Here is a 25,287-nt window from a genome sequence, read left to right as displayed (position 1 = left end):
ATGATCCAACAGTGTATTTTGTGAATACATCACATAAGCTTTTACTTAGACTGCATTTTAGCACTTCTACTAAGACTCCTCAGTAGAAAAGTTACCAGTGGTTTTGGATTGATTTAAAAATATATGGAAGGATTTTATATGTATTGATTTCCAATGTCACCCAAACACTGAGTATTTAGCGAGGGGTTTTTTGTTTGTGTTTGGTCTAAATTTTCCTTAAGAGTATAATAATAACCTTATGAAATATATTCAATATCCATATAGCTTTCTGGACATTTTTATCAATGAGAGTGAGAACAAAATTTGAATTAGCTCTCTGTTAGAAATATCTGATGCCTAACTTCTTTATTGTTTTGCAACACTTAGTTCCTTAGATTATGGGATCAATACACTGTGTTGATGCAATTCTTTCTCAGGGAAGGGAGTTATTTCTTACAGGTTACACATTCCATGCCAGGACACAAAATGGAGGTTAGAAACTGAGAGCAGGGTGTGGATTTTTATTTTTAATTATGATGCACAAGCCACTCACCATTGGGTCGAACTAGGAGCACCAGTTCCCCTGAGTGTCTCTCACAGCTGGCTTTAATAAACATCACAACTTGGTCGTGGGTATGCTCTGCTATGTCCCTGCCATTAATCAGGACAACCTGGTCCCCTTCATTCAAACGAGGGACACACAGATCAGCCTGCAAGGTTGAGGGAAAAAAACAAAACCATCTGTAACACAAGCCATTACCAATTCCTTACCTTAAAATAACAACTTGAATAAAGTAACTATACTTGGGCTCTCCAATCCTTACAGCCCTGTTGCTATGGCTGCTGCACTGTATTTAAATGATAAATCCAAGAGTTACACAATCCACAGGCAGTGCCATTCCCATTTGCAGCTGGGAGGTGACTGGCACTGTAATGTGTCTGTTACTCTACCCCTCAGCTGATGCAGAAAGCTCCTCTGTTTGAATCACCCTTTGTACAGGCAATTAAAAAGCAGGAGGTTTTTGTCTTTGCAGGGAGGGGAGAAACATGGCAAAACCGTGTCCAAATCAATTTCACAGGCTTAAATGCTTCAGGTCTGAAATATTGCAATGGTAATAGCAAAAAACAATGCACAACTCCCAGTAATCCCAGGGAAAGGAATCAGGTGATAAAAATCATCATTATAACCATAGTCTAAACATCATTGCAGAAAAGAAAGAGCACAAGCCATCACCAACTATCTTCTCCCTAGAGAGTGAATGTTTAAAGCCAAAACTATTCATGTTATTAAATATTTCAGGGATAATAATCAACAAGATACATGAAGAATTATTTCAGCAAACATTTCAATACTTTCAAAGAGTAAAAAAAAAAAAAAAAGGCAAATAAATGGTTAACTCCACTCTAACACCTATTGATAGAGCTGAATACCAGGTCAGTATTTCTGGCAATAAATTGACAAATATTGTGCCTAGTTTGAAGACACTCTTATAGTCACTAAACATCAGTAACAACACACAATCAGACCTGGTGAATGATTCATAATGTCTGGTTTTAATCTACATGTTGGCTTTACTCAGCTACATCTGTCACTGAAGGAAGACATTTGCTATTTTAGTTATTTTTAACACTCTTTCAATATGTAATTTATGTGAAATTACTGAATGTCTATATCCAAAAAAAGCAATAAAGTAAAAGTATTTTTAGGATGGAACAGCTCAAGTACCAGTACATACTGAGCATCTGTAATGCCTTGTAATTTTCAGAAATTAAACTTTGTTTCAGCAGGAAAAAAATACTTTTAAAGATTGACATATTTAAAGATTTGACATACTTTTAAAGATTTAGCATTTTTTAAAAATATGTTATACAGCCCCACCAAATTTTTACTGCATGTAATTTGCTTTGTTCTGGTAACTTTACAGCAAAACCTAATTTTTAAGTCAGCTAGAAAACAATTTATAATTTTCAGTACATCCTTCAAGATACACAGATATTGCTACTAAGTCTGCTTTTTTGATAACTTACAGGTGTTCCTGGAGCTACCCTGGACACTATTACCGGCATCTTCTGATCATATCCGCCCTTTAAAAACAAATTAAGTTAGTGAGAAATCCCAAATGTCAGAATAGAACCTTAATAAACGTAAAAGGAATAAATGTACTGTTACCTTTACATTGAAGCCAAACCTTCCATTTTCATCTGGTTTCATTCTGATCATAACAAGATTGTCATGGGGGACACCACCATTGGGCTATTGGACAAAAATGATATTATATTAGCATATATTTTGTTCACAGTTAGATCTTGAGGATATTGTATTTAATAATTCTGCAGTTTCCTTATCAAATAACTGCTCCTGGACACTTGAGAAAATATCAAGCAAGAACACAAACATCTTGGGTTTGCATAAAAGAGAAAAATTACACATTTAAGAGTCTTGGACATAACTAATTTAAAGGCCTGTTCTGTCAAAGTAAGAAAGAATATTAGAAAAGACTAACTGGCTTCATAACTCTAATAGAAACAGGTTACTAAATGGAAACTTCTTAAATTAATTTTAAATTTAATTGAATTACGACCACAGTGAAGAGCTGCAATAAGAATGCAATACAATGAAAAGCAAGATAATTGAAGATGTCCTTTTGTTTCTCTTAACTGCAATATGCCAGCAGTAAGCAAGGAAATCCTGGTTCCCTATCCCTTGCTCCATTTTCAGTCTAGTGGATTATGTGGTGTGACATATGCTCTGCACTGATTCACCTCTGAAAATTTTAGCTGCTTTCTTCTTGGTTTTATTGGGATGACAACAACACTGTTAAAGGAGATGCCAATAAACTCAGGAATATTAGCTACCTCTCTAATCTGAAAAAAAACAACTTAGTGCCATTGAAGTGATTTTTAGCTGGTTCCCATCTATATTTATTTCAGAGACTGAACATTAGCTAGCATTTCCATAGTTTCTCCAATGAGAATGCAAAGTAAAAAAAGAAATGTTTTTCAAGAAAGTTTTCAATGTTACTAGTTACAGCAAAGCAGAAGACTCATACTCAGAAAAATAAACAAAGAACTTAGAAAAGCAAGTATTTTTGTATGTTAGAAAGTTCAGAACCTGGAGTTTCACTAGGTTAAAGAAGTCTGCACAAGCTGGCTCATTAGAGGTTAACTCAGCTGCAGGTGTCTTCTGTTCTTGGTTAAAACAAAACAAAATTCACCAAATGTATTCACAGTAATGAAAAAGTGAAAAATTTGGGAAAGTAATGGCACAAGAGATATTAATGAAATGGAAGGGTCTTATGAAGCCTGATCATATGCCAATCACTTCAGCCTATGCTCACTGGTGTGGGAGATCAGACAGAATGAACATCTACCAAGGGCTCACCTGCAGCATTTGGCAGCTTTTGTGCCACTGCATTTCCCAGACAGAAAGGAAATGCTAATTTCCTGCTTTAAGATGCTATTTTGAGCAGAAGTTTGTAATGCAAGTATGCAGAGAGGACTGTATGCCATCCTCAATGTGTCTGACTGAAGGGATTTTGACCACACCTGTTTTCAAGTACTTTCAAGTACTTCTGACATTCTCAGACTGGACACTTAGGGATTGCAGATGGAGCAAAAAGTTGTCATTCCCATGTGTGTCCCACTACCTTTCAACACAGACCCTCCATACATGCAACAAAGAAAATTCAACAGTTTTATGAAGTCAAACTGGTGAGGGGTACTCTCTAAAATATTTGAGATGGAACAGCAGAAGACTGTAGCAGTGCAGGAACCTGAATTCTGGTCAGAAAAAGCAATTTTGAAACAAAGCAACATTCCAAAAATTTCAATCATGCTATGTTCCTTCTTCTGCAATCCCCAAAATAAAAAGTCATCAGCAGACCAAATTAGATGTTCAATTACAACAGTGAGCTGCCTTCAGTGAGCCTGCATAAATGTGTCCCACTGCAGCACAGCGAACAATCACACTGACAATGCTCACAGAAAAAAACAGCTCATTCACACAGCTGTGTTGGTTTTGCAGAACTAAAAGGAGTTAAAAAAACAAGTGAAAGTTATTTTTGTCAATTTGGTAAAGATAACTGAACACAGGGCAGAAAAACTTGATGACTAAAGTAGTGCTATCTTTCAAAACAGAACAGTGCTTTAATGTGACTCAGGTAAGCACTGCCTGAAGACAAAGCTGTTACAAATTCTGTTTCATTATTTAATTATAACAAAAAAAAATGTACAACATTCCCAAAACACTCAAAAACTGAAAACTTCCACTTTTAAGTCTTTTATTAGAACCCCAGCTATGAAATGAAACAGGGGCTTTATGGAAATCTTAACTTTGTTGTAAGGCCTGAGAGATCAGAACTCCAGAGATTTACAGTTCAGGATGCAAAAAAACCAAACTAAGGCATTTCTAAATATCAGTTTGGGGAGGTGACTCTTAATTTTGAATGCCTGAGGCTGACAAAACTGTTTACACAGTATTTGCTACATCTGGATGTTTCCCCATCCTCCAACACATTTCTTGTTCTATTTACTGTTCACATTGGTATAACATCTAGAACCACTGGAAAACTTCTGGAAGGACAAAAACCACAAAAGTGATCAGGGAGATCTCTCCTCACTCAGACAATCAACTGACTATCTTACTCATCTTACTCATCTCACACATGCTTGATTATGGAAAAAAAACTGGTGATATTTTTGTATTTGCTATCACAGGCCTCTAGATACTCTCTTTCTTGGAAATTCTGATGAGAAATGCAACCACAGACTCGAGAAGCTTCTCCTGATAAAACTACTTCAGAAGCTGGTAGGCATTTTCAGGTTTAGCTTTTTAGCTAAAGCTAGATTAAACACCTGCAATGTCTTTAAAATTCTTGGCAAATGACTTCTCAAAGAAGAGGTTAGGCAGAAATTTCTGCATGTGCTGAAAAGCTAATGATCAAAAGGTCTGCAAAACCATCCTGATGCAGTGATTTGTTATCAACTGACAAAGCACTACTCCAGCAGCCAGAGCCAAAGCAGCAGGAGCCAGTGAAGGGACAGTGGTGCTGCAAGGTAAAGCACAAACATAGCAGCTCTGAAATGCCTCAGAACCAAGCCCATGGTACAACAGGACCATCATTCTGATAAAAAGCAGAATGGTTCAACTGGATCAAAAAACTTACGGTGGATTTTTCAGGTGATGCAGGAACATCAAAAGTTTCATTAATATGGTTATCCAGTTCTTGCTGGGAGTGTGAATGATGAATTTGGTTCCAACTGTTCTTTTTAAATTGTTTGGGTGGTAACGCTGGAGGCTGCCCATCTATAGGAGTCTCTTGAGATCTAAATACCAAAATAGAAATATGAAGTGGAACAATCATGAGATATTGACAGTTCTTTCAGGGCTGCAAATAAACTGAAAACTCTAGAAGAAACTCAAGAGTTTGAGAGATGGTTATCTGTAGGTATTTTTAGAACCTCAAAATGTAGTGCAGTAGAATATATTGGCAGCTTATGTTTGCACCTGTTGCAGCATTTTTCTCGACAAGTAACTGTACACAGAACCAGCAAGTTCATCTTTTACCTATAACCTTCTTAAAAATGGTTTTACATGCTTTAACCCATTACTTCTGACCTGCTAGCACTCCATTGTAGATTAATACAAATGTTTTCTGTGTTTTTGTATATTATGGTGAATTTCCTTTTGTCAGTCCTCTTGGAATAAAAGCTAAACTCTGTAACTCGTATTACATAAATATATGATTCATCATTCATTATAGGGATTTATATTTAAGAATTAAAAAGAACATTTGGAAAGGCTCAAAAGGGCAGCAAGCTCACAGTTCCCAGTAACTTGGTTTGAATGCCAGTTTCTAAATACCAGCAGGATCTGTCTCCTCCACAAGCACCCCATGAAAAGGTGCTATTAAGTCATTTAACGATTTCAGACAACAGCCCACTGATACCGGATCCATAAACCATCAAGAATGAACTTCCAGGTTACAGCTGAATCTAAAGAGAATGCTACCACCAAAAATAGGGTGTCTGTTCTTTCACCCACATCCCTGGCTGCTTCCTTGAAGAACTGGTCCTCCTCCCTTGGCTAAGGCAGCTTACAGCAAGCAATCAAAGCCACTTTTGGGACAAGCCTGGGTCCTCCAGTTTATCTCAGGGCTGGCCCATGCAGGGAGGGAAGGACACTCGCAGAGGCAAAAGGAAGACACTGCTCCTTTCATTATCAGATGTCCGGTTTATCTCGGCTGTTTGAGGGGCCTGAAAAGGCCCGGAGTGGCCTTGGGGCAGCCCGCGTATCGAAGGACGAGAAGAGGCTTCAGTTCTTCTTTCAGTTTTTATGTTTATTAATTGTTTATCTAAAAGATGTTCTTTCAGCCGAACAGAGATCTGCTCAGCAGTCAGCCATGGGCACACTGTCTCGTCCCCCGGACCGCCACGTATCTTTATACCCCTTGTTACGTGTACAATATTTATCATTTTTCCCCAATACCATCTATTCTTATAACTCGGTGTACTCTCAGTAATAACCAATCCAAAGGTGCCACCGTGGCCAAAGAAGATGGAGGAGAGGAGGAAGAAGAAGGAGGGCAGGACACGCCCCAATTCCTCCATCTTACTCCTCTAAACCCCCCTGTACATAAATCCTAAACCCTGTGTCTCACCCTCTAATTAACTAATCCCTTCACCATTCACCCTGTGAAGCCCTCATCCTTGTCGTCTCCTGTGTAGGGTTAAAGTCCAGCCACCAGACACTTCTGGCAACATTCCAGGACTCCCGAGCCCCCCAAGGTGGTCTCGGAGGCTCAGCATCTCAGGACTGAGATCTTGAGATCCGACAATCAGCAAGCTGGAGTGGTAACTCATCACTCCTTCCAAAAGACACAAACACGAGCAGCCCTGCTGTGTTCAGTAGTCTTGTCTCAGTGAACTGTTAGCAGGGCAAGACTCTCAGTATGAGACTGCACAAGGTTTCAGTTGCTGCAAATCTGAAAACCTAAGGCACACATCAAACTTCACACCATAAAATTTGTCTCTATGCAATTCAAGAAAGGCAGATCCCAGATACATGTTCAAAAATAAAAATCTTAGCAAAATGGAGTACATGGATTTAAAAAAAAAAAAAAAGAACCTTTTTCAAAAAGCATGAAAACTGGGAAATAGAACACTTCACTTGAAATGCCAAACATTTTCTGCTTCAGTTTAAAAAAAATTAGTCAATAGTCTTAGAAAACAAAACTGGTAACATTTTTGTCAGTGCATGAAAGAAAACAGCACATTCTAAAAGATCCCAACAATATTTTTCTCTATTTTTCTGCTTTATTTCAACTTTCAGAAAATATTTTTTTCAGGAAGTGTTACAAGAAAAAAAAAAGCACTAATTATTCAGTCTGATGTCTGAAGAACCTTATGTTCAAAACACAGTTGGGAAAGGAAAATAGTATTTCTTAACACTTTTCAGTGCAAGTAACAGAAAAAAGAGCACATTTCATTTTTCAAGATAAGCAGCTTTTCTAAATTCATTTTTGTGGAGAGAAAAATATGATGATTGTCAACATTTGCAAAACAAATCTGCAAGGCAGCTAGAAACTATTTAGACATCGACTTACAAAGGTCACCCAGAGATTTTTAGCTGCCTATGCATTCATTCATTCATTCAATTTTGGCCAGGACAGATTACTCAGGCTTTTAAGTTATGTATTTTCCTGAAAACAATTGCTCCTGAGAGCTTCGAACCAAAGAAAAAAGGAACAGAAAACATGAATAGAAACACAAAAGCAGTTATTGTGATAAAAGCAGAAGATGGATCTGATGTTTGACTAGATGTCTGTACATACATGTCAACAAACACAAGTAAATTCCTACTGAACACACAAACTTAAAGAAAGGATTTGAAAAGTTACTTAAATGAGCATTTTACAAGCAGCAATGCAAGTTCTGTAATATATTAGCATAATGAATTGTGAGAACTAACAATCAAGCCTCGGGCATAAACTTCAGTGCTTTATATTTGCCCAGTCAGCTTTGAATTTCCTTATGAATGCTCAGACAATGGCAGTGAAAGCAGCCTATTTTGCAGGCAAAGCAGCTCTCTGTTACTGAATTCAGCAATTTACATAATAATAAAATAACATACAAACCCTGGCACTGGCAACGTTTGGGTATTTTTGTTACAGATATCCGGTCTGATCTTTTTAATATATTTAGCAAAAGTTTCATACACACCCCCATAAATTTATTAAACTAAACACTTACCACGTGCTTTTGGAATTTGAGGTTATAATTAGCTAAGGGAACTACAAGCACTATCTCTCCATTTAGTGTTGAATAGGATGTGCAGATGGAGAAAAGATGTGCAATTAAAGGTTATATTAGCTAAACTATAATATCCTTCTGAACTGCATGGAAACTGTTAATTTCTTTTGCTATGTTGATTCCAAACTCAAAAAGAGCACCAAACCTATTGCCAGTCAGGTTAGCCCCTCTTTTGCACACATATAAATTTGATCAATAAATAAGAGTTTCTGACAAATCAGCACATGGACTACTCAAATCTTTTCCACCAGAAAGGTCCAATTGATTAAGAAATAGCTTTTTGGACTGTAGAACAATATAGTTTAAAATTATATAGCTACTATGAACTTCATGTCAACTATTTTCCTTCATAAATGGCAAATCTTGAATCAATAACATTAGCTTAAATCTTCAAAAGACCTTAATGGAATTCATGTATTTTTGAAAGTCAATGTCCCCATTCTTAAAAGTATCTTATACTAGAGATCTATACTGGAATATTACATTTTAGTTTTAAGCTTCTAACAAGAGATAAAAAACCCCAAAATGGAAACCCCTAACACTTAGTGCTTGGGCATAAAAAGTGCAAAAACATGAAAAAGAAGCCATAGTTGTAGAAAGCCACTTCCTCTCTTTCTAAGACTCATTTCTATGGTGACTTACTCAAGAAACAAGTACTAAATAAACAAATCCTAAACACTCAGGAAGATCTTGTACAACTTCAAGTAAAGGCATATGAATAAAAGAGAGTATTTAATAATTGTGCTTTCTTCACTGTGTCCTTGCGTCATTCAGTAAGGATTTCTCTTAACTGACTTCAGATGGAAGTCTTACAACAGAAGGAACCTGACCCTGTGTGGCCTTTGGACAACAAAACTCTAATATGAGAAAAGATTCTCATCTGTTCCAGTTCTGAGAGCCCTTTGGCATGTGAATATGTTAAAATTCCACCAAAAAAAGGAGAATTTACACGCCTACGTAAACTTAATATTACATAACCCTGAAAGTTAAGTAACTAGCTGAGTTAAATTGTAAATATTGTAGTCTATTGTAAAAAGCCTCATGTGCTAGATTAGAAAACTTCTAAAATTTTGTATTCTATTTCCCTCCTAAAAATTAGAGTTGTTAAAACTGAAAGCATAGTCAGCCTAAGCAAGGTTTTAAAACTGTGTTTAAAGAGTTTTCCAGACTAAATTTTCCTGAGACATACCATTTGTTTATAAACATGTAATTAGCTATGTGCTGCTTTAGAGTTATCACCTGAAACCATTTGTATGCTTTCCCTGCTAACAGAGATTATGATACAAAACTATGAGGGCATATCTGGCATTACATTATCAGCTATACTAAGAGGGTACAGTGCCAGTGATAAAATGGTATATATTGAAATATGTTTCTTTATTAATCTGTATTCTGAACACAATTTATTGAGTATTTCAGTATCTTTGAATAACTCAATGGGGATTTTTGTTTGTCTTCCTTCTGGACCCAGTATGGAATAATAGTTTTTATTTCACCCATTGCATCCAATGGTAAGCAAGCTTACACTATAAAGAATATTCAGCATTCTATAAAAAAAAAAAATAGCCTGACTAAAAAGCTAATTTTTCAAGCCTAAGTGTCAGCTTAAAAAAATTAAAAATTAACTCTGTAACAATACTAGCAACATCCAAATGCCCGGGTGCCAAAAGGTACATAGTTTATAAATCTCACTTCTGTGCCTTGACAAAAAAGCAACATTTGCAGACTTGTGGGAATTAAAACTTTCCTTCAATTCCATCAAAAACCCAACTTTTGGTTCCACATCCAGACACTGATGGTCACATGACAGCAACCCCACAGCTTGTGTTGGTGAGGATGGTATTGTAATCCTGAATCTGGAATATGACAGACACAGGTGTTCAGCTCTGTATCTGTAGCTCTTTCTCACAGTAAGACCTACCCTAATATCCCTAAATAACAACCCCTTTTTATCAGATTGCCTGCCTCTCCCTGACCCCACATTCAGCAATAAATTCTTCAAGGCCAGGATCTCAGATTGCCTTCAGCAGCCCTGCACGCCACAGTGGCTTGGTGGGAGCATATTGGAATATGTATCCCAATATAACCAGTTAGATGGTGCCTAGGCCAGTTCTGACCTTCGCTGCTGGGCCACAGGCAGCTCTGCGGTGTTTTACCCCAGAGATACCTTGGCTGGCGGCAGAGTGCAGCGGGGCACAAGACAGGACTCCGTTCTCCTCAGGAGAGAGCTTCTGGCGATGGTAGAGAGAAAGGGAATGGATTCTGCTAGAAGGTAGCCAGATGTTTATTCCAAGAGTACAGAGGTCTGCACTGGGCTACTGCTGGTAACAGAATGCCGGCCGCATGGTCTCATTAACTTTATAAGCTCGGGGACAGGGGAAGGGGAGGGGACAGGTGAGTTACCAACCAGGTGAAGGGGGCAGGGTCTCAAGGGAGGATGACACTTAGACAGGCCAATGACCCCCAGGCCTGAGGAGCATCCTTTGAAATCGACGAATCACACGACGCCTTGCTGGTATGTTAGCCTGATTGACAGGGCACACTCAGCAAGGGGTGAGGGGGAAGGGAGAAGGGATAGGTACACATGGGAAGGGCTCCGGAAGTTTAAAACCGGACATTGCAACACACCACAACAGGAGCAGAACTTACGGGGATGATTCCAGGATGATGCTGTTGGCCTGGGTGGAGGATGGAGATCTGTGATTGACAAACACTTCACTGGGGGAGGTGTGAACCACGTGATCCACTAAATGTCCCACTGACGAGGGTCGCAGCCGGGCTCCTTCTTGAGTGAAGGCAGAGTTGCGACTGAGGGGGAAAGCAGAGCAGTGCAATGTGACAATAATAACAATTTCATTGTTAAGCTACATTTCTGATACCACCCACTAAAATGGGATGCTAAAAAAATTATTTCCTCTCAGTGCAAGCACATGTTTGTACACACATTTTTATTAAAATTTCAAAAATCATTGAAACAATTATGTTGTCAGATCAACATGTATTTCATTTCTTTAAGTGATCAAAAATTATTTTAATAAACATTAAGGGCTATTGAAATAATTTATTTACTTTTAATTAAAGAAGCCTGAAACCATTATGCTCCAATGAACAAGCCAGCAGCCCAGTCAACAAGAAGAAAAATAGATTCCTAAGAAGACAAATCCTGACTCTGTTCATGGCAGAACTTAACCTGAATTTCTTAAGATGAACAATTTATCCCCTGCATCTTCCCCTAGAACAATCATAAGCTTTGCACTGAGAGTTTTATAATTTCTGGAATCCAGTATTTTCCCATTTCAAAACTAGCATGACAATATTAAAATTCTTTTAAACATGCATGAATTAAGTATATTATGCTTTAAGCATCATTATTACACAATTTTAAAGTAATTTTTAAGTAATTAAGTAATTTTTAAGTAATTAAAGTAATTTTTAAATGCTACAGGTATTTACATTGATCTTGTGGATAATATGCTGTAGAATCTTAAAATCTTGTCATTTATGTAATACAAAATTGAATAATACTAATTCTTAAGCAAGTTTCAGCACACTGAGAAAATTGGTTACCCTCCAAAAGAAATCAGCAATGTTTTTTCACTCACTTAAAACAGAAGGCTCTATCATATGAAGAGTGAACATTGAAAGCAAAGGCACAAAAATTGAGAGGAATAAACCTGCAAGGATTTCCAATAAAGCAATTTTCCCCAATATTTAAAAAAGTGGTATTAAGTGAAATAAATTATGTTTAAAATATCACATAGATTTTATTACCAGGGTCTTTTTTACACCAAATTAATAACTTAGTTTTAACTGAGCTTGAGAAAACTCAAACTCTCAAATTCAGGGTAGTGTGACACATCCTACACTTTTTATAGGTCAAGTGCGAAAAGTGAGAAGCACCTAAAACTCATCCCTAAAACCATTTTTTTTAATCTGAAGCCAAGTGTTACAGAGAATCATTTGGCACATATTTTTTGAAGCTATTGGTCTACATAACACACGAATCCCTTTATTACACAAGTAGGTCACTGCCATTAGAGGCAGAGTCTCACTGGCAGGGAGAGAAGGTTGGATGAGAGAAGGTTGGATGAGAGAAGGTTGGATGAGAGAAGGTTGGATGAGAGAAGGTTGGATGAGGGAAGGTTGGATGAGGGAAGGTTGGATGAGGGAAGGTTGGATGAGGGAAGGTTGGATGAGGGAAGGTTGGATGAGGGAAGGTTGGATGAGGGAAGGTTGGATGAGGGAAGGTTGGATGAGGGAAGGTTGGATGAGGGAAGGTTGGATGAGGGAAGGTTGGATGAGGGAAGGTTGGATGAGGGAAGGTTGGATGAGGGAAGGTTGGATGAGGGAAGGTTGGATGAGGGAAGGTTGGATGAGGGAAGGTTGGATGAGGGAAGGTTGGATGAGAGAAGGTTGGATGAGGGAAGGTTGGATGAGGGAAGGTTGGATGAGGGAAGGTTGGATGAGGGAAGGTTGGATGAGGGAAGGTTGGATGAGGGAAGGTTGGATGAGGGAAGGTTGGATGAGAGAAGGTTGGATGAGAGAAGGTTGGATGAGAGAAGGTTGGATGAGAGAAGGTTGGATGAGGGAAGGTTGGATGAGAGAAGGTTGGATGCCACTCACTGATTTGGGGTTCCAGGGGGGGACCGTGACGGGAGGCTCTGTGTTTCCAACCTCTCATCAGACAGCGAGTTCCTGCTCACCACTTCCCAATCCATCCCACTCATCACCTTCCGTGCCAAGGGTTTGCTGGGGGATCTACAAGAAGAAAGTCAAATGACTGACCAAAAATTGTATGATGTAAGAACAAAATTATATAAAACTCACCACAATGAAACTGATGTTCTATCACAGGAAACCAAATGATATGTAAGAAAGGAAACATAATAATGCACAGCTGTATTTACATGGGCAGTTCTGTATTTTCTCCATCTACTGTACTTCATTTAATGTATTTTCAAAAAAAAGGCCATTGAAATTCCAATAAACTACTGTTGGCTGTGAGGGAGACAGGCAAGACAGAATCTGAACTCACTAGACTTTTTAATGCCTCAAAGACAATCTGACTCAAACACCATAATCACTGAGAGATCTGAACTTCATAAACGTAGAAGAAAACCAAACAAAAAAAAAACAAGTAAAAAAATCCTCTCTGGGTAACACAACTGTTTAGCCACCTCAGGAAAAATAAAGCAGCAAAAACATCAAGCAAAAATACTCCCAAAGAATTTCAAGAACTGAAAGTGAGGTAATCAACAACACGGCAACAGAGTTACAAAGTTTTGTTCAGACATCAGGGATTTCCATCAAGACCACAGGCTTTCTCCCAGAAAATGCCTTGTCACTTGCCAGACAGATGCAATAATATTATTTAACTATTTAAATTTCTTTGTGAGTAACAGAACTTCATCTGGTTTTGTGTCAGTAATGTCCTTCAGATGAAAGGTCATTCTCAGCAGTGTTTTTATACAACAGGAATTCTGCTTTCTACTTGTTGCCCTCTCTTGACACTAATGAAACTTTTTCTTCCCCTTCTCTGGTCATTCCAGGATGCCTACAAGCTCCTGCTGCTTCTTTCACCTCTTTCTTAAGCACAAATGAAACCATACTTGCAATCTCTCCTGAAATACATGTCCAGTTTATATTGGAAAGCAGCAAATGAATCATCTGTGGTTGCTTTTTTCTTAGCATTGCATTGGATGGTTCACTCATCCTGCAACTAAAAACATACCCAGACTTTCACATTTTGTTGTTTTCAACTGAAAATTCTTCAGCTAACAACAAAAATACTTTTAAACAATCCATACATGTCCTGTACATTTTGTGTTACTAGGTTTTTATTTTATTTCTACTGCTTTCATGGTGCTACATAGTTCAGATTTCTCATGTATCATTAATCAACCCTCTCTAGTTCCAGTGATACTTCAATCTTTTGTGATATAATAATTTCATTTCCATTTGCCTTCATATTCTATCACTAAATTCTCCAGTTTTGTGCAATGAGGTGACAACATATTATTGTATAAGCAACTCCATACATTCATATCAAAAACTAATTTCTCCCTTCACTGTCCCTGTGACACATGGTAACTTCTTTATCTTCATCATTATTACTGGTTTACTGAAAGAGCAACTCCAGAAAGAAGGAACTTTGAGAAATTAAGGAACCACCTGCACACAAACTACATCCTCTGAAAACGGGAAACTTGTTAACAAATATATTTTTACTTCTCAGAGAACTTAAAACTCAATGCAAGTCCCCACCTTGAGCAGATAATATTGTCCTCAACATTACCAAACAAATCTACAACAATAACCAATCAAGTACTCTATTGAACAATCTTCATAGACAGAAATAAGTAAGATGTCAATACTGTCTGGTACTGATGGAGTGGTGGTGTTCTTGTGGAGGGTTTATTTTTATTTTTACCCCACCAAGCAGTTCTAAACATGTATTGCATTCTGCTTTACTGCTCTAAAGTCTCACTGAGGAATAGCTGACAAATTTCAGGCAGTTAAGCGAGATGGGCCATTTTAATAATACTATTTCAGCTGTTATTTCACCTTGGGGAAAAAATCTAATAGTACATTGATATTCAAAAAGAGGGAAATATCAATTAATTCCTCCAGAGAAGCACATCCAGTTTCTTAGCACACTTCACTATATTTAAGGAATATTAATTTGATTTGAAAAATAATTAGCTTGGTGTCAGATCAATTAAACCAAAATTCCAATTTCTGTAATTTACTTCAAATGTGAGCTCAAACCACTTTGGTATCTTTCTTCACAAACATGCACATGCAAGCAGTTCTGAATGAGTAAAGGAACATAAAACTGAAAGAGCAGAACTGAAATGCATGTCGAATTCCAGCCGTTTGTTATTTTATTGATCAGGGCTCTGATCAGCAGTACCCTGCTGACACTTAATCATCTGTTTGCTGCCAGCAGATGAGCACCAAGAGCCAGCTTGGCCAAGAGGTGGATTCTACTACCAGCCAAAGAAGAGTCTGAGGGAAAAATGTAGAAGAACGTAATATAAGCAATGCTGAATTAGGTAGGTACAGGACTGCAGATGCAGTATTTGCTGACAGACATGTAAAGGCAATTACTGAACCTCATTTACCTTCAGTGAAAAAGCAACAAATGGAATGTAGAAAAGTTGGAAGTGGGGCTTTTCTTTATTTAACATGCAACAACAGTATAAGTGCACCATCCTTGCCTGTGTGAAACCAGATAAATTACAAAGAGAGACACAGGAGCATATAGGGCAGGGAAAAAAATCCAAGTTTTTCCAACAGTTACATTTTTGACTGCTTGAAAAACCCCCATTGCTTTGTATCTTAAGCCAACGTCTGTAACTATGTTTATGTAAACTTCCTCAATCAATACAACAAAGGAACACAAATGAGAAAAGCATCACCATCTTCCCTATGAAAACGTCCAATGTCAAGAAAGCACTCACCTTTTATTGTGGATAGGGTCTGATCTTTCAGAAGATCACCTCACCACCATGATAAACAGCAGTGTTTATCACCAAAGCTTCAGCTCAATTATTTTATTAACAGTCTAACCTCAGAGTCCCCACCCACTCGTGTTTGTTGCCCCAATTTCCTGTCTTTGCAGAAATTTCAAAGAAAAAATTACCACAGTGCAGAACTGAACTTCTTAGTGCTGTGCCAATTTTAGTTCTCCTGTCAACACTTCTAAACCAACAATAAGGTTTTTTTTAATTAACATTTAAGATTTATTGTGAAATATACCTATAAATTTGTCCTTTATCTCTGACTTCTAGCAATATTAAAATAATTTTCTCACGCCAGAGCGCAGCTGTGTAGATAGGAGAGGAGAACTAAGATGCATAAAACTTTGACATTTTTGAAATTTAAATTTCACCTCTGCTCAACCTGGATGCTTGTATTGCACCCAGCACAGGGCATTGATAGTTAACAGAAAAAGCCATTTCCAGATTTAATTTTGGTGTACCTGCAGAGACACTCCTAAAAGTTGGAAGCAGTCCCATCTATTTGAGTAGCAATAGAAACTGAAAACTTTACCTGCCCCCAAGTCTTATGAGCTGCAAAGTTACAGCAAATACAAAAAATAAATCCAAACACTCAAAACTGAGTAGCAGGGATGGAATTACATAACGCAACTAAAAAAACCCATGACATTATATTAGCTCAGCTACAGTACAGAAAAGCCTTCAAATACAGAATTTGTTTGGCATCCACAGCTGAAGGGCTAAAACCTTGCACAAGGTGGGAAAAGAATAGAGGTGTTGTTTGGGAATACAGGTGGGAATTTAAAAAATAATCTCTGTTCCAAAAAGAAACATAACCTGAAGCCACAGCTTTGCTTTGTATTTTGACAAGGAGTACAGGGAACACATTTCTCAGCAAATCTGACAAATACTGCTGCCAACCAAGAGGGCAAAACTATGCACAAATCTGCAAGGTACATTGCACAAATGACATAAGCAATTTAAAGCACCGGAGAAATTATTTAATAGACCTCAAAAAGTGCATAATTAAAGCAAGGTTGAATTTTTGGAAACAGAGACTCCAGTTTACAGATACAAATGACTGACACCCTCTCACTCCGAGTCCCTGCTCTCAGCCCCCCGTGCACACCAGAACTGAGCAGCCCCAGAATATTTTGCAAGGACTCTAAGAGAAACCCTAACCCTTTAAGAATTCTCTCAATTCATGACTTGATTGAACATTTTCTATTCTTATGATGTGCTTTTTCTAAGTTTCTGGGAATTCTTATGAGGTTTCATGGATTGTGAATATCCTGCAATAAATGAGGCCAAGAGTAAAACCATAATGAAAATTGTAAAAAAACCTCTCCAAAACAACAAAACCCCTAAACAACAACAAAAACTCAAAACCAAACAAAAAACCAAAACACCCACAAAAAACCTAAACAACTGCAACAACAGTCTTCAGAATGCTGAACTTAGTGCTGCATGAAGATTAAGAAAACAGCACCTACATAATGTATGAGATTTATTACAGAATATATCCTTCACAGTAATAATAAAAATTCCATGTTTAAAGGTTAAATGTAAAGGTTTTTACAATTTAGAAAAAAAAAATCCTTCAGCTAATTTTCAAGTAAAATCCTGAGAACAAACAGCTAAGTCTGCTTCCTGTAGATAAAAATTGCTTGTTTTATTTAAATGGCTGTTAAAAAATTTTGTTTCCCTGTCTTGTGCTCTGCACCCACGTTTCACTCAGTGTGTAAAGGCCAGAGCAGGTAGCCATTATTGTGGCAATCAACATTTCCCAACTTAGAGCAAACAGATCACTCCAGTAACATCTCTGTGTAATTCTCCATGTTCATTTTCTCACCATGAAATGATTCAAAGGTTTGCTTGAACAGCATCAATTCAAATAAGGCAGTTTCTAATTAGGTATTGTTAAGAAATCCAACTGTAAATCTGGATAACTCTACAAAAAGCCACTGACAATGTTGTTTGAACTGATCTTGAATTAATCTTCTTATGCAATAATAAGAAAAGCAACAGCAATTCTTTCAACACATGTGCCCACCTAGCTCTCAAGAAAGACCTTGAAAAGCCACCAAAAGAATGCCACTGCCTGAGAGGTTAAAAAGCTGTTCAGTGCTACCATGACTTTGCCTGATAAAGACACACCATGAAAAAGAAAGGCAGGTTACAAGAATAAAACCCACACTATAGCTGGAAAATCTTAGAAAACAAAATTTATCTTCTGTATGAATACAAAAGGGCTGACAGCTACTCAGCATGTCAACCTGAGATGCAAATGTTTAGAAGACAAAGAATTAATGTTCTTAAATTAAGTTTCTTGCACAACATTGCATTCTAGAAATGTTTTCTCTTTCAAGCTTTTTTCACTCTTGAAAATATGAAAGGTCTTTAAAATTGAAAATAAATTAATTGCACACTGTCATGAGGAAGACAGAAGAAGCAGCTGATTTGTTAAAAGCCTTTTGAGATGTATTTCTTACAATACACCATTATTTCATTTCACTGATATAAACATATATGCCTCAGACATCAATCATCAACACTTAGAAACAAAATATGTGGATAAATGCTCTATTTCTTAATAAAAAAGCAACAACAGAAAATAAAATTCCTGAGGATGGAAGAGCCAGGCATTTTATTAACTAAAAGAAGCCAAGATCTATGAAAATAAGAACAGTTCCAGCATGGCTTTTGATTTTATTGACTTCATCCATTTTATCCAACTATATTTTATAAACTACAAGTGACCCACAGCAGAACTTGCTGGGTTTTGCTGCAAAGGGAAGAGTGCCATCTACTGCATAAGAGTTTCTGAAATGATAAAAATACTTCTCAACACAAAGTATCAGCTCTCCTCCACTCTCTTGACTTGTGGGGAATTGCCAAGTTTAGAGTGCACCAAGAAAAACAGTTTTTAACTGATTCACAACTATCAGTTAGTGAAGTGAAGCTCACCTGTCACAGTGCTGAGTCTCCTGAGTACTAAACAAAGTTGCTCCAAGTAAAAATCTAAATTAACTCACATTTCCAAAGCAAATTAAATGGAGTAAAAAACAGTTTTACACAGAAAAAAATGGTCTTGAAAAATCTATTTGTTGAACCAGCATTTCTGCCCCCCAAACCTACTATGCAGCTATCTATCTTTGGTGGGCTGAGCTAAAACCCAGAGGAGATTCTAATGCACAGAAAAGGGAAAGAAGGGGTGGAGACAGGGAAGGAAATCAAGGCAGAATTCACCAATGCTTGCAGGAACAGTGTCTGCAGGCACTTGGAAAATGCAGGCACTCTGCTGGATTCACTACTAGAAGTCTCCAAGTGTGAATTTCAGCTCTGGAGTTCCTTAAGGGGCTAAAAGACATCTCAGACCTCAGTAAAAGTAGAAGCAGAAAAAAAGGACAGGGCTGCCCCCTCCCCACAAGGATTCTATTCGTGATCAGAGCAAACTGCCAGGTGGATGTAGCAGGTGGAAAACAGCATCATAATTTCTGAAGAAATAACTAAATTTATGTTTCAAATCTTTTATTGTAATCACAAAACTGCTCAGGAACCTGGAAGAATATTAAGTAATATATTCCTGATTAGCCAACTACTCTGTGACCAAGTACCTTCAGAAGCAGCTCACTTTTCATAGTAAAATGCCTCACAGAGACTACAGTGGTAAAGCTGCTCTCACAAGTAAGACTCACTGTACTTATTTCTAAAGGAAACACATGTGTACAGTTGCAAGATATTATTACAGACAAAAATACCCATTAACTCAGTATTTTAATGGAGTCTTTTAACAGCAGGAGATCATTCTTTGTAATAAAAACAGCACAGAGAGTAATACAGGTAACAACAAACTATGCAGACTGAAGGCTATCCTGAGTGTTTAAAATACATAAATGGGGGAAATATTAAGGAATGTAAACTACTTACCTTGCAAATACCCTGTCTTTATTTGCTCTTTCTTTACCATACTGCACAGATTGCACCTCTGTTCTCCCACTGGAAAGCAAAACAAAATCAAGCCACTAAATCCAACATGATTAAATAGCAATTTCTTTTTAAAAATTAAACCATCTCAACAAAATGCCTAAATTCTGTTTTCAGTCATGCTCAAGCAATTGCCCTAGCTTCAGTACAGCATAACCTTAGAAAGCATTTGGTAGAAATGTAGGTCTTCTTTCCAAATAATTTTAGATGTAACAAAAACTTTCCCTTTTGCTTGCTTTTTTATCCAAAGCAATAAGAAATTTCTGCTTGGATCTCTGGGTAACACATAATAATAGTTCCTGTTATAGCCACTGTTAAAAATTTACAGCATCTCTTCCACGCTCTTCCTAAACTATTCACTGAATTGCTAGTAACTTAAGTTGCTACTTAGTTTAGCAAAATAACACAAAAAATTACATGATAAGCACATCAGGATTGTATTCTTCTATGCAACTTGTCAAAACTAAGTTTAGACTTGGAACTTGCTGACTTTTCATACAAGACCAGATGTCTTGTGTCAAATCAAAGATTCTTAATAATATTTCATCATTTCTCTTCTAGGAAAAAAATACCATTTTTGAGTATCTATCAACACTTAAGAACTGGTGACAAGATACCAGCAACACTCACTCTTGCAGCCACTTCTCCATTAATAACTTCAGAACAAGCACAGAGCCTCCTACAGGGATATTTACATAATGAAAGCAAAGAATCAGCTACTTCCACCTTCATATTACAGAGCGAGTGGATGTGTGAAGACCTGAGAAACAGGTCAGCTGCAATCTCATGAAATTCAGTGAAGGGAAATGCAAAGACTTGCAGCTGAGGAGGAATAAGCCCTTGCACAGGCTGAGTGCCAACTGGCTGGAGAGCAGGTTTGCCCAGCACAGGTGAGAGCACATCTGGAGTGCCTGGTGGAGTTCCAGAGCTCCACAAGTCAAGCAAAGGGCCACAAACACAACTGAGCCTCTGCAGCATCTGATGGATGGGGAAAGGCTGAGGGAGCTGGGACTGCTCAGCCTCAGGAGGACCAAATGCCACAAAGGGAAAGTAAAAACTACAGCCAGATGCTTCTTAAGGGAGTCCAGAGACAGGACAAGAGGCAATGAGCACAAACAGAAATATGAGACATCTTAATCAGCGCAGGCAGCAAGGACAGGGCTACAAAACAACAGCCTCGTCACCCACCAAGAGAAAAGAAAGTTTTTACTTTAAGATAGTTTAACACTGCACCAGGTTGCTCAGAGATGGTGCAGTTTTCCTTCCTGGAGACATGCAGACCTGGCTGGACATGCTCCTAGGCTACATGCTACAGTGGATCCTGTTAGAACAGGGCACTGGACTCAACAGTGCCCAGAGCTGCCCTCCAATCTCTGCCATGCTGCAAACCCAGGAAATTTTCCATTCCTGCTGCCGGCGAAATTGCTGGGGTTACACATTTTAAACTCCAACAAGCAGTAAGTTGGCTGTGTTTGCCTATATTCCTTTCAAATAATTCTATCATTCTATTTGTCCTTCTATAACTGCTACAAATAACTGATTTTAGGTTTTCAGAGAATGCTCCTGCTCTTTTCTCTTTTTTCAGCACTGAACTTGATCTACTATTTTATTGCCCATTTACCCCTCATTGTGAAACGCCACCAAAACCTACTGTTGATTTCAGATTTTACTACAAAACTCGGCATCACTGCAGTGGTAAATTCCCTCCAGTGTGGAAAAGGAACCTGCTTGTTTCCCATCTGGTTAAAAGAGATGCTAATACACAGTAAAACTCCTCATGCTTGTTCACAAGTATTTGGTGAGGAATACTATAAGAACCACTTTGAAAAACCCAATGGCAGTGTAAAGAAGTCACCTTTGCTCACTAACCATCTCCTAGGTCCCTCTTGGAAGCTCTATTAAAAAAAAATCCTAAATATTCTTTAACATTTGATGCTTAGAAGTATTTTAGACCACTGGAAATAATTATGTAAAAATTCAATAGTTCAACAATTTCGTATCCTCAATTTCTTTCAAAAGTGGAGATAATTCTGTCTAGACCTGTTAGTTCTGTATTTTACTGACTCCTTTTGATCACACAGATGTTGGCTAGAAGTCTCTAGTCCAATCTCCTGCTGACACCAGGTCATCTGGCCATGGCTTTGTCTAGCTGACTTTTGAAAGCCTCCTCTAACAAAGAACCCACAGCCAGTCCAGGTAACTTGTTCTGGCAACACAGCTCTAAAAAAAATTAAACACTTTGCCTCATGTTCATCCAGAATCTTCATGGTGAAATCTCACCTGCCTCTTACCAGCACCTGGGGTCCATCAGTACTGACATCACCCCTGAAGTAGCTTTAGGATTGCTGCTGAATTCCCCCTTTGCTTCCTCTTCACCAGATTAAACAGCCTAGTGCCCTCAACCTCTCTTTGTGGGCCATGTTATTCCTGTTACACTGCCTCTCAACAATCTCTCAAACCACCTGCAGAAATTCCAGCCTTTTGGCTGTTCCAGCAGCTTTAATGACCTTCCTCGTTTTTATGCAGTTTCCCTTTTCATCTTATGTTAACTTAAGTTGGATGTCATCATCAAAGAGCTGTAATAGTAACCACAATGATTCAGATTCAAAATCTTTACAGAAATGAAAAAGCTTCCTGAAATTCTCTACAGCAACACTGAGTCAAGTCTCAATGTTGAAATCATAGAATGCTGTTTCTCAAATGGGTACTGTGAATGCTGGTCAAAAACAGATGCTATAAACAGTTAGCCACTGAATTACTTTCCTCTTTATACATTTATGCAATTCACAAGTGTGACAGAAATAGCCTGTTATTCTGTTTTCTAGCTTTTCATCATGTCCCTTTGTACGTCACAGACACTACTGCCATTCTAGATGGATGATTAGTAGCAGCTCTGTTATTCTCTGTTTCAGGCATGATTTAAACCACTGGCATTCTGCATTACTTGCAGAGACAGTTAATTCAGTCACTGAACAGAAATTTTTTCTTTTAAATAAAAAGTATAAACCAGCAAAACCCAAAACCACCCACTCCAGCATTACAGGGATTATAGTTATTCCACATTCATTCTGTGCACCTCCAAGCTTTTTGCCTATTATTTTAAGTTCATCCTTAGAGGTTATGGATTTAATTTCCTCCTCATTTTCTAAAGTTCTGGGTTTGGTACAGAACATGAACATCCTTTGTTTTCACCTAATTCCTATTTGTATACATGTAGATAAGTGAGCTTTACTTGTACAAGCTTCTTTTCAGTGATTTCTATTTGGTATTTATTTAGGTCTGTTTTGTTGCTGTTGCTGCATGCAGTACCTGAGACTCAACAGTTTTCAAAAAGACCAGGTCAAAGACTTTGAAATTTTGAGACAACATTTTTAAGATAAACATAACCCAGCAGGAAAACAGGCCAAGAAATACAGCTTGGGAGACAATCTCAGAGCACTAGTGCAATAATGACCACTAATAATGTAATAATTGTATTTTCAAGCTATCTTAAAAAATTTGAAACTCAGGCCAACAGGGAAGGGGAACAGTTGCAGGATTCAAAACCTACTTGAATTACATCTGAATATAGATTCTAGATCATTCCCCAAGCTCACTACTCATATTTTCTCCCATATATTTTAAATCAGCACTTACCAGTACCGGAACTTGGAACCCAAAGTGAAATAATGTGCAAAAAAGTTCTTCTGAGGCGGGAGGGGTCTGTCCAAACGGAAGAACGTGTGATGCTCCACACAAGCTTTCCACAAATTCTTACATGCTCGGTAATTCACCATGTTGAATCCCAGTAATGTTTCCCTGGATTCATGCTAAAAAATGAGAAAAATGTATTTCACATAAGAATTATTCAAAGTTCTTTTTGAAACTAAGAAATATTGTTGGCTTTGGGGTATTTTTTTTTAAATAATGCTTTTTGAAGTGGGACTTTAATTTTCTATTAACTTTATATGCAACAAACCCTTTTGAAATGCCTTTACAATTTCTATAAAGAATTTTTTTTTGTTTCCCTGAGTTATTTTTGTTTTAAAAACAGCCTGCTCAAAGGTTAACAGTCTGTTTAGTTATATAGAAACAAGTCTAAAAGGTATGACCCAAACAACATGAAAAGAATTCCATGATTTGGGAGCTCAAAGACAATGTGCCTCTCTGTTCAAAACTCCAGCTAAAATGAGTAATTGTCATGAACACGTGGCAACTGAAGATTGGGAACAGGTATCGATCTCAAGAGCAACTGACAGTTTCTAATTCTAAATGATTGACTAGATTCCTGGGAAATGCAAAAAGCAAAATGGCAAAGCAAGCTAAGCTGCTCTGCCTGTTGAGAGAGCTTGATAACAACCTCTGCAGGTCCAGAAATATCAGCAGCATTTTTCTCTCTTCACAGTACTAAATTCTCCCCAACATTTTGCACACCTTAACTGATTTAACTTAGCAGTAAAGTCCTTTTCCAAGTTAAGCTTTTGTTGGTCTGCTCATCTTCAGATCTGAGAAACCAAGGCACAGAGACCTGCAATTCTTCCCCCAGCGTTGTATTCAGGAACAAGAATGACACTATTTCCAGCCACCGGACAAATTTAGAGCAAAATAAAATAGATTTAAAACAAACAGCAAATTCTAACTCCTTATTGATGAACTTTAAGAAATTATATTCAAGAAACTAAATCCTGATATTTTAATTCAATTACAAAGATTACTTATATCTGTTTTTAATTTCCAAGTATTGCCAACTGTTCCCCGTATTTTCTAGACATGAGAACAGAAAGATTTAAAAATCAGAAATCAGAAACAAGATAACAGAAATTAAGCCCATTATCTATGCAGTTATAAAAGGCTTTATCAACAACCTAAAAGTCAAACGATATAAACAAGGTAGATTACTATTCTGCAAGAGAGCAACTAGGTACAATTATGGGCTGCCTTCACCTGGATCCAGTAAAGGATGAAACAGCTAAAATTTTAGATTCTATCAACAAGTAATCATGATGTAGCAAATTTTCATGTTCTGTTTAGCCTTTTAAACAGTTGGAAATGAAAATCTGACAAGTTACATGAGCTGGTGATCATGTATTTAATGTCATTCAAAGTATTATAATTATGGGTTGGGGAAAAAAAACATAACCTGCTGTTTCCCCTAGTTTGTATTCCAGAAACGAGCTGATCTGCATCTCATTCCACCATCTGATCAGCAGATCAGACATGAAGCATGAAGGAGGAGCTGGTATGGCAGGATGAGAAGGAGCTGCAGCAAGATCAACTTAATTGTAATGCAAGACAGCACTTTCACAGGAACTTGGTGTGCTAGAGCTTTAAAGGTACCTTAACAATAGTTCTATTCACAGCTTTTAAAGCTTTCATTGCAGTGCAGGGAGAACTGATGCTCAAACCCTACCCTTCATCTCAATTACAGCTAGGAAACATTGTTTAAGATAAAGAATAATATATGATACTGGTTCCTAAGTGCACTCATCCCTCCCCTATTCACCCCTGAAGGTTTTGTTATATTCCAGTG

The 25,287-nt window shown here is 37.7% G+C and overlaps 1 protein-coding gene across 2 annotated transcripts in view; it reads right to left on the bottom strand.

Annotated features, from left to right (window-relative positions):
* The window catches only part of PTPN4 (protein tyrosine phosphatase non-receptor type 4), a 113,274-nt gene that overhangs the window by 19,907 nt on the left and 68,080 nt on the right, over positions 1-25,287 (bottom strand). For both annotated transcript variants that reach the window (XR_012582005.1, XM_074548757.1), the window contains exons 12-19: positions 23,415-23,587; positions 19,722-19,790; positions 12,913-13,047; positions 10,939-11,097; positions 5,145-5,304; positions 2,150-2,233; positions 2,008-2,064; positions 533-689 (exon numbers count right to left, since the gene is read on the bottom strand). Coding sequence is in view for 1 of the 2 variants with exons in the window: in XM_074548757.1 (XP_074404858.1) it covers positions 533-689; positions 2,008-2,064; positions 2,150-2,233; positions 5,145-5,304; positions 10,939-11,097; positions 12,913-13,047; positions 19,722-19,790; positions 23,415-23,587 (994 nt within the window). In the remaining variant the exon portion in view is untranslated. The remainder of the gene's footprint in view (positions 1-532; positions 690-2,007; positions 2,065-2,149; positions 2,234-5,144; positions 5,305-10,938; positions 11,098-12,912; positions 13,048-19,721; positions 19,791-23,414; positions 23,588-25,287) is intronic.

Source organism: Zonotrichia albicollis, chromosome 10 (genome assembly GCF_047830755.1).
Source record: "Zonotrichia albicollis isolate bZonAlb1 chromosome 10, bZonAlb1.hap1, whole genome shotgun sequence".
NCBI classification, from domain to species: domain Eukaryota; kingdom Metazoa; phylum Chordata; class Aves; order Passeriformes; family Passerellidae; genus Zonotrichia; species Zonotrichia albicollis.
Note: the sequence above shows the minus strand (reverse complement) of the source record. Positions and strands in the feature narration are given on the sequence as shown.